The sequence below is a fragment of the Balaenoptera physalus genome (genome assembly GCF_965194825.1).
Source record: "Balaenoptera physalus genome assembly, chromosome: 5".
Taxonomy (NCBI): domain Eukaryota; kingdom Metazoa; phylum Chordata; class Mammalia; order Artiodactyla; family Balaenopteridae; genus Balaenoptera; species Balaenoptera physalus.
The window spans coordinates 150,381,626-150,400,330 of NC_138884.1; the positions used below are offsets into that span (position 1 = coordinate 150,381,626).

The 18,705-nt window shown below is 54.9% G+C and overlaps 1 protein-coding gene across 2 annotated transcripts; it reads left to right on the forward strand.

Annotated features, from left to right (window-relative positions):
* The first annotated feature begins 2,644 nt into the window (after positions 1-2,644).
* SPON2 (spondin 2) lies at positions 2,645-6,263 on the forward strand. 2 transcript variants are annotated; one of them, XM_082462042.1, is made up of 6 exons: positions 2,645-2,899; positions 3,325-3,550; positions 3,910-4,127; positions 4,207-4,398; positions 4,509-4,680; positions 5,855-6,263. In XM_082462042.1, exons 2-6 carry the CDS (start codon positions 3,328-3,330, stop codon positions 6,037-6,039), a joined length of 990 nt encoding a protein of 329 aa, XP_082318168.1. In that variant the 5' UTR covers positions 2,645-2,899; positions 3,325-3,327; the 3' UTR covers positions 6,040-6,263. The 2 variants fall into 2 exon arrangements, with proteins under 2 accessions (XP_082318168.1, XP_082318167.1); XM_082462041.1 differs by having other exon boundaries at positions 2,648-2,899; positions 3,904-4,127.
* The last annotated feature ends 12,442 nt before the right edge of the window (positions 6,264-18,705 follow it).

Genomic DNA, 18,705 nt, shown 5'->3' on the forward strand with positions numbered 1-18,705 from the left:
CAGGGCCCCAGCCCGGGGCACGGACATGACCACTGCATCCCTGGCATCCCGTGTGCCTGGCCCGTCCTCAGCGGCTCACACAGGGACTCCTGCTAACTCCACGCCCCACCGGGGCCAGTTGGGGCAGCCCAGACCCCGCCCCAAGTCCCCCAGGAGCACCACTTGGCTAGAAGACGCCGTTTAGAGCCGCCAGCCCCTGGGAGGACAGTGCCAGCGGCTCGTCCCGCGCTGTGCACCCATTTGAGCTACAGCGGCCCTGGGGTGGGGGTCTGGGGTCGGGGTGCCCGCTGCAGCCATCGGAGTCGTGGGTGGGCGGGGGATGCAGGCAGGCCTGGGAAGCGGGGCTTGGACAGGGCTCTGCCACTGGGGCAAGCGGGGAGGGGCAGCAGTAAGCGAGTGTGGAGTCTGCAGAGGCCTGGCCACAGCACAGCCCTGAGCCTCGGTCCCCCGAAGCCACCTCGGGGTGACTGACCATAGACTGACGTACGGGAGGGGACCCTGGCCTCAGTGTCGGCCAAAGAACCAAGCAGTCGCCGAAGAACAGAATTCCACCCACAAATGCACCCAGGTCCCCAGCCCCACAGCCTCGGGGAGCAGGGCTTCTGTCCGTTGGGGTCACTCCCGTGTTCCCGGCGCTGAGACCCGGGAGGTGCTGGACATGTGTTTGCAAACGGATGACTTTACCCGGCGGGGGCGCCTGTGTGCAGAGGAACCTGCTGTCTGCAGGGCTGTCAAGTGCTGCCCAGATGCCCCCTCACCTGCTGCCTGTGAGGGACGGGGCACCGCATCCTGGTTGGCGGAGGAGCCCGAGGGTCAGAGTGGTTTGCAGTGCGCCCGGGGCTCAGAGTGTAAGCTGACCCCCGACTGGCCAGGCTGCCCTGCCGGAGACCCAGCCCAGGCCAAGGGGCCACAGGCCGCCGGCTCCCAAGCCTGCCTCCGCACCCCTCTCTGAGCAGGGCACCCCGTGCCCCGCTGTGTCCCAAGGACTCCTCAGGCATGCTCTCAGGGTCACTCCACCACCAAAGGAAGTGCCTCCCTGTTCACCCTCCCCCCGGCCCCTCCCAGGGGAGCCCTGAGCAAACAGAAGGTCCAGCCTTCAGTCTCCACTGGCCGCACGTCGAGGTGGGGCCCCGGGAGGGCAGAGCTGTGGGTGTGAGGGGCTAGGAGGGGAGCCTCCTGTAAAATGGGGCGAGCCCTGAGGCCACCCGCGGCCGCTGGACGGCGGGCCAGGGCTGCCCAAGCACGTCCTCACTTCCCAGCACGAAACGGCCCAGGCCCACCTCCCACTTTCTCTCCTCAAACCCGGATCAGCCACTTCTCCAAGGACAGGGTGTGAGCAAAGACACCCCTGCCCGTTCTGCACCCGCTTGCGAGGGTGTGGGGACGTCCCCAGAGGCCACGTGGCACATCCACGCGTGACGAGCCTTCCGAGCTCCAGCTGCGTCCCTGCACGGCTGGCCTGTCTGCGAGGATGCCAAACAGCACGGCACGCACCTCGGAGCGACCACGGGGTGGCAGTGACCGTCCCACGTCTCCCAGGAAGCCAGACAGAAAGAGATCTGCACTCCCCGCTTTTTTCACAAAGGTTTTCTTTTTGAAAAAGAGTTGTTTTTCATAAAGCATTGCTATTTATGTTAATGTGCAATAGGTTTCTTTTTGTTACTTTTAAGTGAATTGGTAAGTATTCCGAGCATTTCCATTAGGATCTCAAACATGGTGAGATCGATGGATGTCACCCACACAAACAGAAGCTCCTTGTGGGTCTCAGTGACTTTTCAGAGTGCAAGGGGTCTCGAGACCAAAGTGTTTGAGAACCACCACGTTGGGCTCTGTCTAGAGCCTGAGGACCCGCAGTCTGAACGCGGTGTTTGCAGCCATCCCCCCGCGGTTGTGTTGTTTACTTGAAACACAGGTTAGATCATTTGTTTTTGTTTGCGTTCTATTCTTGTGGATTCTGTTTATTTTTCTCTCTTTTTTTTGGAATATGTAAAACATTAACATGGTTTCAAACATCAGAGTGCTTCCTTTTAAGCTTTAGAGCTCCCTGGGCGGTTCTTACAAGCCAGACCACCCCACTGTCCTTGTCTTTCCCGGCTCCCAGACCCCGTGATGAGGGTTCTGGAAATGTTCTCCCGACAGTGAGCAGAGATAAGAATCTGCTGGCATTTTCTTCCGTATGCCAGGCATCCTTGGAGCTCTTCCCCATGGAGGGAAGTTGGGGGACCCGGGGTCACCTCCTGGCCCTTGGGGAAGGCGGCCTCATGGTTCCGACTCCCCTCGGGGGGACGGTCCAGATGCCCTGGCCACGGTGTGGACGGCACGGCTGCTCTATGCAGCTCCGTACGCAGGAAGAAGGCAGCTGTGTCCGCTGAACGCAGGGCCCCTGCTTCCCCGCCCGTCCCCAGCACTCGGACAGACGGACAGACGGACAGACGTCAGGCCTGACCATGGCCCCCACGTCCCACCCTGCCCTCAGGGCAGGGCAAGCTGGCGGCCCTGGCCCAGCTCTCTTCCCAGCCGCTGGCTTTGGCACCCCCTCCGGGGAGACACCAGGGAGGCCCTGATGGGAAAGGAGAGAACTGGGGGGAGAGGGGGGTGGGCGGGAGGAAAAGACAAAGGAAGGGGTGCGGCGAGTGGCCGGCGCCCGAGGGAGGAGTGACCTCAGCGCTGGAGCAGTGTCTGCTTGGCGTCAGAGCAGGCGGGCGGCCAGGCCAGCTCCAGCACTGAGGTCCCTTTCTCTCCCTCTCCCCCGCGTCCCATCTGCCGCTCGCTCTCCGGCGGCCGCGGTGGAGGACCTGGGGCCTCATTGGCCGGCTGGGTGCCGTCTGCAGCATAAATTGGAGCTCTGGGCTCTTGCTGGGACCTTCGGCTGCCCACAGCCTCCGGTCGCTCTTGCTGGGTGAGTACTGCGTGCGCTGGCCCCGGCCCCGCAGCCGCGCTGGCCTCCTGGCGCTGCCCCCGCCCAGAAACCCGCAGCACCCCAAGAGGGGCAGCACCCCAAGAGGGAGGCCCATCTAGTCCGGGGCACGGCGACCCTCCTGGTTCCCAGGGTTCCCTCAGACGGCAGCGCCAGAGGTGTGTCCCTCGGGAAAGCTGCAGGGTGCTGAGCTGGCTGTGAGCTCCATGCCAGGTGTAACCGGCCAGGCATCCTGGGCTCCTGTAACCCAACCCGGCTTGGCATTCCAGCCATGGGGTCAGGCCCAGCCAGAGCCTGGAGGGGGAACGCGGAGGGAGGTGCCCGGCGTCCTCGGGGGCCTGGAACCAGGGGCCGTGCGCAAGGCATCGGGGACCAGCGGCGCAGCATGTGGCCCCCCCTTCTCGTAGGTGATGGGAACCCTGAGATCGGCTGCCGCCTGGGGTGGAGCCCTCTGGGCGCTCCTCCTGGCCACACTTGGCTGCTCGGCCGGCCAGCCGCTGGGGGGAGAGCCCATGTGCACGGCCCAGCCCCCGGCCAAGTACAGCATCACTTTCACGGGCAAGTGGAGCCAGGCATCCTTCCCCAAGCAGTACCCGATGTTCCGCCCACCCGCGCAGTGGTCATCCCTGCTGGGTGAGTGCAGCCCCTGCCGTCCCGTGCCCGGCGGGCCTGGCGGTGACCCCCAATGCTCGGGAGGGGACGGTCACCCGACCGCGGCCCCGCACTTCACAGTGTGGAGGGGACCTCACCCAATTCACTTCGGTGCAAGAGGTACTGGCTGAGTGCCTACTGTGTGCCGGCAGCAGTGCCCTGGGCTTCGGGGACGTGGCGGGGCAGGGTGGCCAGGGTCACGGGAAGGGCCGGCCGGTTGCCCGTCCTACCAGTGAGGCGCCGGGCAGCGTGAGGCGCTGTGGGACATGCCGCCCGGCCCCACGAGGGGCGGGACGGCGTCCAGGCGCGGTGCTCACAGGGCGGGCGGGGCCCAGGGGCAGCACACAGCCCCGACTACAGCCTGTGGAGGAAGGGCCAGTACGTGAGCAACGGGCTGAGGGACTTCGCGGAGCGCGGCGAGGCCTGGGCGCTGATGCGGGAGATGCAAGCTGCCGGGGAGAAGCTGCAGAGCGTGCACGGCGTGTTCTCGGGCCCGGCCGTGCCCAGCGGCACCGGGCAGACGTCCGCGGAGTTTGAGGCCCACTCCAGGCACTCGCTCGTGAGTGGGGCGGCGTGGACGGGGGTTGGGCGGGCAGGAGGGGGGGCGCGGGGGCTGCCGCTGAGCCCTCGGCCCCCAGGTGTCCTTCGTGGTCCGCATCGTCCCCAGCCCCGACTGGTTCGTGGGCGTCAACAGCCTGGACCTGTGTGACGGGGGCCGCTGGAGGGAGCAGGTGGCGGTGGACCTCCACCCTTACGACGCCGGGACCGATAGCGGCTTCACCTTCTCATCCCCCAAGTTCGCGACCGTCCCGCAGGACACGGTGACCGAGGTGAGGGGAAGGCGGCTCTCTGGGCGGCGGCGCTCCCCGGGAAGACAGCCGGGGCCTGGGGGCGGGGCTGGCCCTTCCTGACCCGTCTCCGGGCCGGGCCCCTCCTCCAGATCACGGCCTCCTCTCCCAGCCACCCCGCCAACTCCTTCTACTACCCGCGGCTTAAGTCCTTGCCTCCCATCGCTACGGTGACCCTGGCGCGGCTCCCGCACAGCCCCAGGGCCTTCCCGCCCGCCCTGGGCCTGGGGCGCGGGGGCAACGAGGTCGCCGACAGCCTGCCAGGTGAGCCCAGCTCGCACCCCTCCGTAGCGCCCACGGCCACCCCCCACCCCCGCTTCACACGCGTGATCCTGGGTTGCAGGCGCTCGGGCTGGCGGGCAGCCGCGACATGCACCACTGGCTGCGTCGTAGCAGAAGCAGCACCTGGGTTTGGATGTCAGTCGGGGACTTGCTCAGACGTCACCTGGTCCCGAGCTCCCGCTCCAGCTCTTCCCTCCTCTCACCCTTAGAATAACCCTCGAAAGTCAGTGCCCGCCCCAGAGGGAACGCATGTGAGGTGACACCCGCTGCCTTCACAGAGGCAACCCGTCCCCGCGTGCGCCCCGCCCCCAGGGGCCATGGTCCGGGGCTGAGCCCTGCACCGCCGGCCCGCCCCACGCAGAGCGCCCGTCGCCTGGCCACAGAGCTGGGTTGGGCGGCCGCGTGGGGTGTGAGGACGGGTCAAACCGGGAGAGGCCGCTGGTGCTCAGAGGGCAGGGCAGCGCCGGCGGGGCTGCGTGAACCCGCGTCTCTGAGCGACTTTAAAAGCAGGATGGGAGCATTTGGTTGGGGACGCTGGTTCTGAGAGATTTGGGATTTGGTTCATTCAACTCCAAACTGAAGAGTTAACTCTTGCCCAGCACTTTCAGCTGAAAGCCCTTCACACTTCTACAGCCCAGAAGTGAGTCGGAGAGGCCCCAGGCCCCGCCCGGTGTCCCCGCTGACCCCTGTGTGCCCTCCCGGCAGCGGGTCGGTGGCGGCGGCGCTGCCCGCGGGGGCGGTGCGAGCGGTGCGCCGGTGCCGGGCGAGCGAGGGGGCCGCGCCCCCAGTGTGGCCAGCTTGCCGAAGGGTCGGTGCCTGGAACAGCAGAGCAGGCGGTGGAGACCCTGCCCGTCTGTGCCCGCGTCAGAGAACGCTTCACGACAGGATCTCCGCTCTCCCCCCGCCCCACGCCCTCCCCCCACCACCCCGGAGAGCGGGGGTCCAGCCGGCATCGGGCTCGCAGGGCGGAAACCTTCACCCAGTCGCTCGGGGGTGGCTTTTCGGGGGTGTGCTTGGCGGCGTCGCCTTGGAGGCCGCTGGAAAGCGTGCTGATAAAATCAGGAGTTTCCTGGCCAAGTTCGGAGGCGGTCTCGGGCAAGGACCCCCTTCCTCTCCCGCAGCCCCGCCCCGCTCACCATCCTCCTTGCGCCCCCAGCTCCGGAGACGCCGCTGGACTGCGAGGTGTCGCTCTGGTCGTCCTGGGGGCTGTGCGCAGGCCCGTGCGGGCAGCCCGGGGCCAAGAGCAGGACGCGCTACGTCCGTGCGCGGCCCGCCAACCACGGGGCGCCCTGCCCGGCGCTGGAGGAGGAGGCCCCGTGCGTCCCCGACAACTGCGTCTGACGCCGGGGCCGCCAAGCCCCCTGAGCCCCGCCACCGGCGACCTCCGCGCAGAGACGCCCCCGGCCCGGCGGCCGCGCTGCACGAGAGCCGCACCCAGGCCGTGAAATACCTCAGACCTGGTCGCCAGGCAGCCGCCCGGGGCCGCCGGGTCACCGGCGCGAGACCAACACCTGCCTCGTCGGTTCCCATCCCAGCTCTTGAATAAAGATCAGCGTCTCCTGACACCCGGTGCTGTGGTCTGTGTGTCCTGGGCGGGCGCCGGGTGAAGGCGGGGCCGGCAGATGGGCCACCAAACTTCCCTGAGGAGCAGGTGTCACCCTGCGGGGAGGAGCCGGTGGACCGTGGCACACACGTGGCACACACACACGTGCGGCACACACGGCACACACACACGCGCGGCACACACGGCAACACACACACACACGGCACACACGCAGCACACACACACGGCGCACACGCAGCACACAGGCGGCACACACACACGGCACACACGCGGCACACACCACACACGGCACACACGTGGCACACACACACGGCACACATGTGGCACACGGCACACACGCGGCACACATGGCACACATGCGGCACACACCGCACACACAGTACACACAGCACACACATGGCACACATGGCAGACACACGGCACACACGCACACACGTGACACACACGGCACACACACGTGGCACACACGGCACACGCCACACACGCGGCACACACACAGCACACACGCACACACACGCGGCACACATGGCACATGCGGCACACACGGCGCACACGGCACACACATGGCACACGGCACACACACACGACACACACGGCACACACGCGGCACACACAGAATACGCGGCACACATGCACACACGTGGCACACACGGCACACACACACGGCACACACACGGCACACGGCACACACACGGCACACAGGGTACTCAGAGGACCAGCAGTACCGCCCCCCCCCAGGCCTCTGACCATCGAGGCCCCTGACCTCGCAGGGGGGCCCTGAGGCCTCACTCCTGTCCTGCCCTAACCCTTGTCTGAGGTCGGGGTTCACAACCTCGTCCTGCTGGCGTGGATCCCGGCTGGTCCCTCAGGGGACTGCCTGCTCCCTTGACGCCCCCAGACCACTCTTTCTCCTGCTTGGCCTCCTTAGAATCAGACCCCACGGCCGCCCACCGCCCAGCACCACGCCCTCTGCCTGCTCCTGCCGATTCTCGGACCCTTTCTCTCCCACGTGGAGACCCACTCGCCCACCCTCTCCATCCCCTTAGGGTCACCTCGTCCACCTGAAGATCGCTCTGGGCGGCCCTCCGGGCTCCCCACAGCCTCGGTCATCCCTCGAGGCAGCACAGGTGACCCTCCGTGTCCCGTCCAAGCGGCTGGCTCAGGCCTGCCCCCCAGCTCCGCGCACCTGCCGTGGGGTCTCCATCACCAGTCTCCCCTCTGTGCCCCTCGTCCCTCTGCACCAGCAGACGTGCTCCTCCTTCCACCCGAGGACACGGTTCTCTCGTGCCCGCCCCCGCTGGGTTGCAGACACGCCTGGAAAGGGCTCTCGCGCTGCCCGCCAGCGCCTACCCCTCCTCGCCATCCCCCTCTCCCTGCTGTCCAGGGCCCTGTCTGCCCATCCCTGCACCTGGGGGCCCGTGACTTTGCTCCTGTTCCTTGCCCCGCATGTGCCCTTGACCCCCAGGCCCCCGCCCCATCCCCCCACTGGCCTCTCTGTGTCCTCTGATGGCGCCCCTCTCCTCCCTGACACCCGCCCCACGAGCTCGACCTCAGACCCCCCCCACCCATCCTCTCCACAACAGATTCCTATCCCCCACGGTCACCTTGACCCTTGACCTCAGGGAGGAAGGAGTGAAAGCAGCCGCCCCCAGTCAGGGGCTGGAAGCCCAGAGGAAGCCCTGCTCGACAGACGGCACGTGTGCTAGGAGGAGACTCGTGTGCTCGAGGTTCCCAGCAGACGTGCTCCGTGGACTTATGGGCACAGGGTCTTCGGGCACAGCACTCCCCAATGGGGGTGCCAGCCCGCACCCCACCAGGCGCCGCACCCGCATCCCGCATCCCTGGCTCCCTGCACGTCACTGGAGCGCCACCCGGGCCAGATTCCTGGGAGTCCAGGGGCACAGACGTTCCTGCCCCCAGGCAGCAGCTGCCCTGCAGGCACCCAGCAAGCGGCCCTGGGGTGCAGGGCAGGGGCAGGGTGACTTCGAGTGATTGAGAAGCTTGATTTGCTTCATCTATTTGGCAGGAGTCCTGACACTGAGTACCAGACAGAGGAGATGGCCTTGTTTTGCAGAGGGTGGCCACCGGCGAGCAGTGGTGCAGGAGCCAGACTCCACCCTGAGCAGCCCCTCTGACCTCTGAACCCTCTGCCTGGTGTCTGAGGAGCTCGCAGCGGCAGCCCCAGCATGGGAGCCAGTACACAGCCGGCCCTGCGAGAGCACAGCCTCCGGCACGGGGCTCTACACAGAGAACACGATTCCCGAACGCACCCCGACGCTCGCCGGGGCTTGCGGTCTGAGACCACAGCAAAGGTCTGAAACCCCCAATTAACATCCTGAGGCACCGAGAAGAAATAAGCATAGGTGCTCCCTGCAGACCCCACAGTGGACTCTGGACTCAAAATCCCCACCTTGACATGAACTCAAATCAAACCCACCGAACACGGGAAAATGACACCCCTAAATTGGAGGAGACGTCAAGCTCCAAAATCAGACCACAAAGCCATTCACGTTGGGATGATCACGTGTAAGATGCAGTGAAGCAGGCTGACTGTGTCATCCACACCTGAGCTCAAAACTCAAGTGTACCACTGAACCGAGCATGTAACACAATTACAGATTTAAACCTGAATCAATGGGCTAAACGCTCTAGTCAAATGAGAGACTGTAGGCTGGACTCACAAACCATGTGCCATTTACAGGACAGGGGACATCCTGTGAGAACACTGAAAGGCTGGGGAAAGACGGTGGGGGCACCCCTGGGACACCCGTGTCCACCTCCCCCTCCTTCTGGGGCACAGGCTTGGGTGGGGCCTTGGGGGAGGGGAGTGTCGTCTTTGGGGCCAGAAAATCTACTGCCCATGTGGGAGCACAAGTCAACAGCGAGGTGCCTTTGCAGAAGCCTCCCGGGCCAGCACCCGGAGGACGGCACCTGGAGAGAGCCCAGGGCTTAGAGCAGACTCAGAAACAAGTTTGGTGTGTTCAGGAACGAGATGCGAAGGAAGCACGTGATGAAAGCAAAGCTGTAAAGGAATCCTGCGCTAGGAGATGCTCAGGCTCTGAGGAAGAGGGGCTGCGGCGCTGCTGCTGCTGCTGGTGATGCGGGCGTGGGGCTGGTGGTGCTGGTGCTGCGGGTGTGGGGCTGCTAGTGCTGGTGGTGCGGGTGTGGGGCTGCTGGTGCTGGTGATGCGGGTGTGGGGCTGCTGGTGCTGGTGGTGCGGGTGTGGGGCTGCTGGTGCTGGTGATGCGGGTGTGGGGCTGCTGGTGCTGGTGGTGCGGGTGTGGGGCTGCTGGTGCTGGTGGTGCGGGTGTGGGGCTGCTGGTGCTGGTGATGCGGGTGTGGGGCTGCTGGTGCTGGTGGTGCGGGTGTGGGGCTGCTGGTGCTGGTGGTGCGGGTGTGGGGCTGCTAGTGCTGGTGGTGCGGGTGTGGGGCTGCTGGTGCTGGTGATGCGGGTGTGGGGCTGCTGGTGCTGGTGGTGCGGGTGTGGGGCTGCTGGTGCTGGTGATGCGGGTGTGGGGCTGCTGGTGCTGGTGGTGCGGGTGTGGGGCTGCTAGTGCTGGTGGTGCGGGTGTGGGGCTGGTGGGGCTGGTGATGTGGGTGTGGGGCTGGTGGGGCTGGTGATGTGGGTGTGGGGCTGGTGGGGCTGGTGATGTGGGTGTGGGGCTGGTGCTGGTGATGTGGGTGTGGGGCTGCTGGTGCTGGTGATGCAGGTGTGGGGCTGCTGGTGCTGGTGATGTGGGTGTGGGGCTGCTAGTGCTGGTGGCGCTGCTGCTGCTGGTGCTGGTGATGCGGGTGTGGGGCTGGTGGTGCTGGTGATGCGGGTGTGGGGCTGCTGGTGCTGGTGATGCGGGTGTGGGGCTGGTGCTGGTGATGCGAGTGTGGGGCTGGTGGTGCTGGTGATGCGGGTGTGGGGCTGCTGGTGCTGGTGATGTGGGTGTGGGGCTGGTGGGGCTGGTGATGCGGGTGTGGGGCTGCTGGTGCTGGTGATGTGGGTGTGGGGCTGGTGGGGCTGGTGATGTGGGTGTGGGGCTGGTGGTGCTGGTGATGTGGGTGTGGGGCTGGTGGTGCTGGTGATGTGGGTGTGGGGCTGCTGGTGCTGGTGCTGGTGATGCGGGTGTGGGGCTGCTGCTGCTGGTGCTGGTGATGCGGGTGTGGGGCTGCTGGTGCTGGTGATGCGGGTGTGGGGCTGCTGGTGCTGGTGGTGCGGGTGTGGGGCTGCTGGTGCTGGTGGTGCGGGTGTGGGGCTGCTGGTGCTGGTGGTGCGGGTGTGGGGCTGCTGGTGCTGGTGATGTGGGTGTGGGGCTGGTGCTGGTGATGTGGGTGTGGGGCTGCTGGTGCTGGTGATGCAGGTGTGGGGCTGCTGGTGCTGGTGATGCGGGTGTGGGGCTGGTGCTGGTGATGCGGGTGTGGGGCTGGTGGGGCTGGTGATGTGGGTGTGGGGCTGGTGGGGCTGGTGCTGTTGGTGTTAATGGTGGTGGTGATGGTGTTGGTACTGGTGGTGGTGGCAGAGGTGATGTTGATGGTGGTAGTGCTGGTGGTGATGCAGGTGGCAGTGCTGGTGGTGATGCAGGTGGCGGTGCTGATGGTACAAGACGCTCTTTCAGGAAGGTGGCTGGGGACAGCCTCCTGACAAGCCCCTCCAAGCAGAGCTCTGAAGGAGGGAGGGAAAGCCTTGCAGAGATATGGCAATGAGTGTCTGGGCAGAGGAACATCGAGAGGCAGAGGACACAGCCAGGGGGCCTGTGTGGCCGGCACAGAGAGCGGGGGTAGCCTGGCAGGAGGCCGGGGCAGACGGGCTGTGAGCTTCTGCTCCTGGTGAGGTGAAGAGTGGATGGGACGTCACAGGAGGGCTTTGAGTAGAGAAATCACTCATCAGTGCATGTTATAGATGGTCGTCTGGTCATTTGGAGAGCAGAGTGTAGGGGGGCAAAGGCAGAAAAAGAGAGTTAGGGGCCACTGCACTAACCCAGAGAAGAGGGAGGTTTGGGCCGCAAGGATATGGTGGAAGTGGTTGGAAGTTAATGAATTCCAGGCTGACTTTGATGTAAAGGCAACAACGGTACTCACAGACTGGAGACTAACAGTACGTCCCCCGGTCGGCTACGTCGGCCCATCCTACCTCGGAGCATCAAGTTCAGGAAGGTCTTGGCCTGGTGGCCTGGCTGGGTCGGCCCGGGGATGGGGCACCAGTGCGGACAGGCTCCCTCCTGAGGCTCCTGTGGGTTCCGCAGTGCATCACACGTCAAATAGACGAGGGACACCGGGCCAAGCAAAGTGATCCCAGCACCTATGCTAATGCCTGAAGGCCCCTCACATGGGCTAGAAATGCGTCTGCTGGGATTTCAGGGGGCTGCTGGCTGGGCCCCGTGGGTGGCCGGACACACAGCCAGCCCACTGCAAAGGAGGCAGAAGTGGTCAGAATGTCCACTGCTGGAGAAGGAAGGGGAGATCATGAGAAAGCAAGCAGGTAACGGGGATGGGGTGAGCAGTTGGTGGCACTGGGGGGAGGAAGGCAGAGGGTAGGACATTGAGAAGTGACAGGAGGGGTCTTCCTGGAAGAGATGGTGGGCTGAAAACTCACATCTAACTCTATTCCCACCCAAACCCCACTGTTTAGATGGCATAACCCGGATGCCTGCCTTGGGTGCTAGGTCTGCTCATACACCCTGAGGAGACTTCTTCCACCACCACTGTACAACTAGACCCCGCACTCTGGATAGAAACACCACTTGAGACACTGCCCTTTTCATAAGAGGTAGGAGAGAACTGTCACCTCCTCGTCCACTTCTACAAATAAGCAAACAAAAAACTGAACGGGGCCTGGAGCAAAGAGGAGCCGGGGTTAAACCACATTAAGTAAGCGCATGAGCGGCGAGGTGAGGGCTCCCTGAGGGCTGCGGCTGAGCTTAGGTCAGCGGCAGGATGGGGAAGACACCCAGTCTCCTGCACCAAGTTCAGCCCTCAAGGTCAGCAGCAGCCCCTTGAATAAGGGAAGAGCAGAAATTAATCTCTCTGTAGAAAGCTTTCCCAACTCCCACCAATCGAAACCAAGCAGTGAGTGAAACACAAAAATCACCAATTAAATGAGAAAATAAGTCACTAAAATTGAAGGTCAGCAGAAAAAGACCCAAGATCACAGATAATGAAATTGTCAGAAATAAAATATGGAACAATGACAACAAAAAATGACCAATTAACACGGGATAATTAGAAACAAACAGATAAATCTGGAAAGGAAAAACTGTGTGGAATGACAAGTCCTCAGTGGGTTGAAGGGCTGAGCTAGGCATAGCTGGAGAAAGAATTAGTGAACTGGAAGCTATATCACCCAGAATGCAGCACACAGAGACAAAGAGATGGAAATGTTCAAAAAGATATGGGATATAAAGTTATAAAGTGTTTTAAGTTAAACACTCTGAAGGATATAATAGGGATAATGGAGAAGAGATAATATTTAAAGAAAAAACAGTACAAAAGTTACAGAACTGGCTAAAATAAGAAACACCTTTTAGACCATATGCTTTTGTATTTAAGAACCAGTGCTATTCTGTCCAACGGACACAGGAACCAAGAGACAGGGAAGATGGCAGAGTAGGGGGCATCTGTGAGGTGAGACTCCATCTCCCACCCAGACAACAACTGCAGGGGCAGAACCCTCTGATGTAACCATCTGGGAACTCTGGAGTCTGCTGATGGCTTCCAGGGGAAGCCTTGGATGGTAAACTGCAGTTCATTTTGGTCAATTTCAGCTCTTAGCACCATAGAAGCTACCCACCCCCCCTCCCCCAGCCAGGAGGCCCGAGGCCAGGAGGCCATGCACCTGTTTCTGGAGCAGCCTGCCCACAGCTTGCAGGAACCGGTGGGGCAAAAAAGACCCTGTACAGATATCGGGGGTCTCTGCTCTGATCACTGATTGCTGCTTCTGATCACAGAGGTGCAGATGAACAGGCCGGCGGCCATTGTTGTTGCACTTCCCCCATTATTGCAAGACCCTCCCCCTCCAGCTGAAGTGACTTCCAGGGGACTTAAAGGGTTGTAAACCTGCCCCACCCCTTCATTTTTTACTTTTTCTCCCTTTTGGGAACCAAACATTAAAGACAAGGACATTAAAAAACAACTGCAAATGCAGGGAAAACTATTGATAGAAACTGACCATGCGCGCCCAGAAATGACCTGAGAAGACCTTAGGTTTACACCTTAGGCTGGTCCTCAGCACAGAGACAGCCTACAGCCACGAACGACAACAATAACACCAAACAGCAAACTCTGGGGAAGGGGGAGAATCTGATTTCCAGAATTACCACATTATTAGATCCAACTGTCCAGGGTTCAACAAAAAAAAATAATCACAAGGCATACAAATAAATAGGAAAAGTATGGCCTGCACAAAGGAATAAAAAATAAATCAACAGAAATTGTTCCTGAAAAAAGATCTAACGGCAAACACACTGGACAAAGACTTTAAAACAACTGTCTTAAAGGTGTTCAAAGAAGTAAAGGAAGATATGGAGAAAATCAAGGAAACAATGTGTAAACAAAATGGAAAAACCAATAAAGAGATGGAAAAACCATAAAGAAACCAAAAAGAAATGCTGGAGCTGAAAAGCATAATAACTGACATTTAAAATCCACCACAAGGATTCAAAGGCAGATGTTAGCAGGTAGAAGAATCAGTAAACTTAAAGCTAAGACAATGGAAATTATCAAGTTTGAAAAACAGAATGAAGAAGATGAAAGAAGAGTGAACAGAGCCTAAGGGACGTGCGGGACACCACCAAGCAGAGCCGTAGACGCACTTGGGAGTTCCAGAAGGAGAAGAGGGAGGAAAGGGCGGAGAGCATATCTGAACAAACAATGGCTGAAAACCTCTGAAATCTGATAAAAGACATCAATACAAAAATCCAAAAGGCTCAATGAATTCCAAGTAAAATGAACTCAAAGAGACCCCCACTAAAACATATTATAATCAAACTTTCAAAAGACAAAGAATCTTGAGAGCAGCAAGAGAAGCAAACTGTCACATACAAGGGATCATTAATAAGACTGTCATCGGACTTGCTCTCAGTGACTTTGGGGGCCAGAAGACCAATGTATTAAAAGTGCCAAAAGAAAAAAAAAAGCTATCAACCAAGAATCCAATATCTGGCAAAACTGTCTTTCAAAACTGAGGGGGAAATAAAGACATTCCCAGAAAAACAAAAGCTGAGGGGGTCCATGACCACTAGACCTGCCCTGCAAGAAATATCCTTCAGGTGAAATGAAAGGACATCAAAGCTGTATGGAGAAATAAAGATCCCAGGAAAGGTAAATACATGAGCAATTATAAAAGCTAGTATCATTATAACAATGGTTTGCAACTGCAATTTCATTTTCTACATGATTTAAGAGACTAATACATTTAAAGAAAAAAATTATTAGTGTAAAATCTAGTAATACTATGACTTTGGTTTGTAACAACAAATCTTGTTTTCTACATAATAGCAATAAGAGACTAATGCATTTAAAATAATTATGAGTTTATGTTTTGGGGCATACAATGCATAGAAGTGTAATTTTGTGGGACTACCCTGGCAGTCCAGTGGTTAAGACTCTGTGCTTCCACTGCAGGGGGCACAGGTTTGATCCCTGGTCAGGGAACTTAGATCCCGCATGCTGCATGGCATGGCCAAAAAAAATAATAATAAAAATAAAATTTCAAAATGTAATTTTGTGACATCAAAAACTGAAAGGGATGGGAAGAGTGCTGTAAAGGAGCAGAGTTTTTGTATATTTTTGAAGTTAAGCTGGTATAAATTCAAATTAGAGTGTTATAACTTTAGGATTTAAATGTAATCCCTGTGATAACCACAAAGAAAATAGATATAAAATACACACAAAAAGAAATGAGAAAGGAATGTAAACATTCCTCTACAGAAAAATAAACTAAACACACAAAAAAGACAGTAATGCAGGAAGCCAGGGCCAAAAAAAACCTCTAAGGCATATAGAAAACAAACAGCAAAATGACAGTAGTCCCTCCCTATCAGTAATTACTTTACATTTAAATGAATTAATTTTTCTCATCAAAAGACGTAGATTGGCAGAATGGATAAAAACACATGATCCAACTTTATGCTGTCTGCAAGAGACCCACTTTAAATCCAAAGACACAAATAGAGTGAAACTGAAAGGATGGAAAAAGACATTCCTTGCAAAAGACATTCCTTCCTGATTTCCTGCATTTCTGTCTTTTCTGTGTGTTTAGTTGATTTTTCTGTTGAGGAGTATTTACATTCCTTTCTCATTTCTTTTTTTGTGTACTTTATATCTATCTTCTTTGTGGTTATCACAGGGATTATATTTAAATCCTAAAGAGAGCAGGGGTGGCTATACTAATATCATATAAAACAAAATTTAAATCAAAAATAGTTGTAAGAAACTAAGAAGGACATTATATATTAATAAAATTTTCAATACAACAAGAAAATATAGGGACTTCCCTGGTGGTCCAGTGGTTAAAACTCTGTGCTTCCACTGCAGGGGGCATGGGTTCAATCCCTGGTCAGGGAACTTAGATCCTGCATGCCACGTGGTGCAGCCAAAAAATCTTTTTTTAAAAAAAAGAATAAAAAAAGGAAAATATAACAATTATAAACATTTACACACCTAATGACAGAATATCAAAATATATGAAGAAAAAACTGACAAAATTGAAGGGAGAAATAGACAGTTTTACAATAATAGTTGGAGACTTCAATACCCCACTCACAATAATGGATAGAACAACCAGACAGAAGAGAAGTAAGGAAACAGAGGACTTAACCATCACCATAAACCAACTAGATCTAACAGACATGCACAGAACACTCTACCCAATAACAACAGTATACACAATCTTCTCAAGCGCACATGGGACACTTTATAGGATAGACCATATGTTAGGCCACATATTAAGTCTCAATGGATTTTAAAAGGTGATATCATATAAAATATCTTCTCCAACCACAACAGGATGAAGTTAGAAATCAACAGCAGAAGTAAAACTGGAACATTCACAACTTTGTGGAAATTAAACAACACACTCTTAAACCGATGGATTAAAGAGGAAATCACAAGGAAATTAGAAAATACTTAGAAAGGAATGAAAACAAAAACACAACATACCAAACGTATGGGATGCAGTGAAAATAGTGCTAGGGGGGTGGGGGTGGGGTTATAGCTATAAACACATTAAAAAACAGGAAAGATCTCAAGTCATCAATCCACCTTTACAATCTAAGGAACTAGAAGAAGAAGAAAAAACTACACCCAAAGCTAGCAGAAGGAAGGAAATAATAAAGATTAGAGTAGAGATAAACAAAATACAGAATAGAAAAGCAACAGAGAAAAATCAATGAAACCAAAAGCTTGTTCTTTGAAAATATCAAAATTGACAAACCTTTATCTATATGGACTAAGAAAAGAAGAGAGAAGACTCAACTTACTAAATCAGAAATGAAAGTAGGAACATTAAAATCAATACTACAGAATAAAAAGGATTACAAGAATACTATGAATAACTGTACACCAATAAATTAGATAATTTAGCTGAAATGGACAAATTACTGGAAATACAAAACCTACCAGGACTGGATCATGGAGAAATAGAAAATCTGAATAAAACTATAACTAGTAAGGAGATTGAATCAGTTGTAATAATAATAACAACAAATCTCTTGACAAAGAAACTGGGCCTGATGGCTTCACTGGTGAATTCTACCAAACATTTAATGAGGAACTAATACCAATCCTTCTCAAACTTTCCAAAAAAATTTAAGAGGAGTGGACACTTCCTAACTCATTCTTTGAGGCCATTATTACCCTGATCCAAAGCCAAACAAAGACACTACAAGAAAACTACAGACCAATATCCTTTATGAACACCGATGCAAAAACCGTCAATAAAATATTTGCAAACTGAATTCAGCAGCATATTAAAAGGATTACACACCACAACAAAGTGGGATTTATTCCTGGAATGCAAGGATGATTCAACATATGGAAATCAATCAATGTATTGAATATTATGACACATCAATAGAATGAAGGCAAAAAAAAACAACACATGATCATCTCAAGTGATAGAGAAAAACCATGTGACAAATTTCAAATTGATGCAGAAAAGCATCTGACAAAATTTCATGATAAAAACATTCAAAAAACTGGAAATAGAAGGAAATTACCTCAACATAATAAAAGTCATTTATGAAAAACTCACCAAAAGCATCATACTCAATGGTGAAAGAAAAAAGCATTTCCTCTAAGATCAGGAACAAAGCAAGGATGCCCACTTTCATCACTTCTGTTCAACATAGTACTGGAAGTTCCAGCCAGAGCAATTAGATAAGAAAAAGAAATAAAAGGCAACTAAATTGAAAAGGAAGAAGTAAAATTATCTCTGTTTGCATATGTTCTTAAATGTAAGAAATCCTAAAGATCCCACCAAAAATCTGTCAGACCTAATAAATGAATTCAGCAAAGTACCAGGGCACAAAGTCAACACACAAAAATCAGTTGCATTTCTATTCATGAACAATGAAAAGTCTGAAAAGAAACTTACAAAAACAATTACATTTATAGCAGCCTCAAAAAGAAGAAAATACTTAGGAATCAATTTAACCAAGGAGGTGAAAGACTTGTACAGTGAAAACTATAAAATATTGCCAAAAGAAATTAAAGAAGACATAAATAAATGGAAACACATTCTATGTTCATGGATTGAAAGACTTAAAGTTGTGAGAATGTCAAAACTACCCAAAGCAATCTAAAGAATCAATGCAATCCCTATCAAAATCTCAATGATGTTTTTTCAGAAATAGAAAAACCCATCCTAAAATTCATATGGAATCTCAAGGAAACTCAAATAGTCCAAACAATCTTGAAAAAAAAGACCAAAACTGGAGGACTTAAACTTCGGGATTTCAAAACTTACTACAAAGCTACAGTAATCAAAATAATTTGGTATTGGCATAAAGGCAGGGATATAGACCAATGGAATAGAATAGAGGGCCCCAAAATAAACTCTCGCATATATGGTGAAATGATTTTGACAAGGGTGCGAAGACCATTCAAGGGGAAAGGACAGTCTTTTCAACAAATGATTCTGAGAAAATTGGATCTCCATATGTAAAAGAATGATGTTGGACCCTTATCTATACCATATACAAAAATTAACTCAAAATGTATCAAGAATCTAAATGTAAGACCTAAAACAATAAAACTCTTAGATGAAAACATAGTAGAAAAGCTTCATGACATTGGATTTGGCAATGATCTCTTGAATATGATACCAAAGGCAGAGGCAACAACAACAAAAAATAGACAAATTGAACTTCATGAAAATTTTAAAATTTTATGCATCAAAAGACACTAGCAACAGAATAAAAAACCATATATCTGATAAGGGATTAATATCCTGAATATAT

Excerpts from the sequence above, each read along its gene's own strand:
- SPON2 (XM_082462041.1), top strand. The coding sequence starts at position 3,328 with ATGGGAACCCTGAGATCGGCTGCCGCCTGGGGTGGAGCCCTCTGGGCG. Across the intron at positions 3,551-3,903 it reads GCAGTGGTCATCCCTGCTGG|GGGCAGCACACAGCCCCGAC; the intron begins GTGAGTGCAGCC and ends GGCGGGGCCCAG. Across the intron at positions 4,399-4,508 it reads CGCAGGACACGGTGACCGAG|ATCACGGCCTCCTCTCCCAG; the intron begins GTGAGGGGAAGG and ends CCCCTCCTCCAG.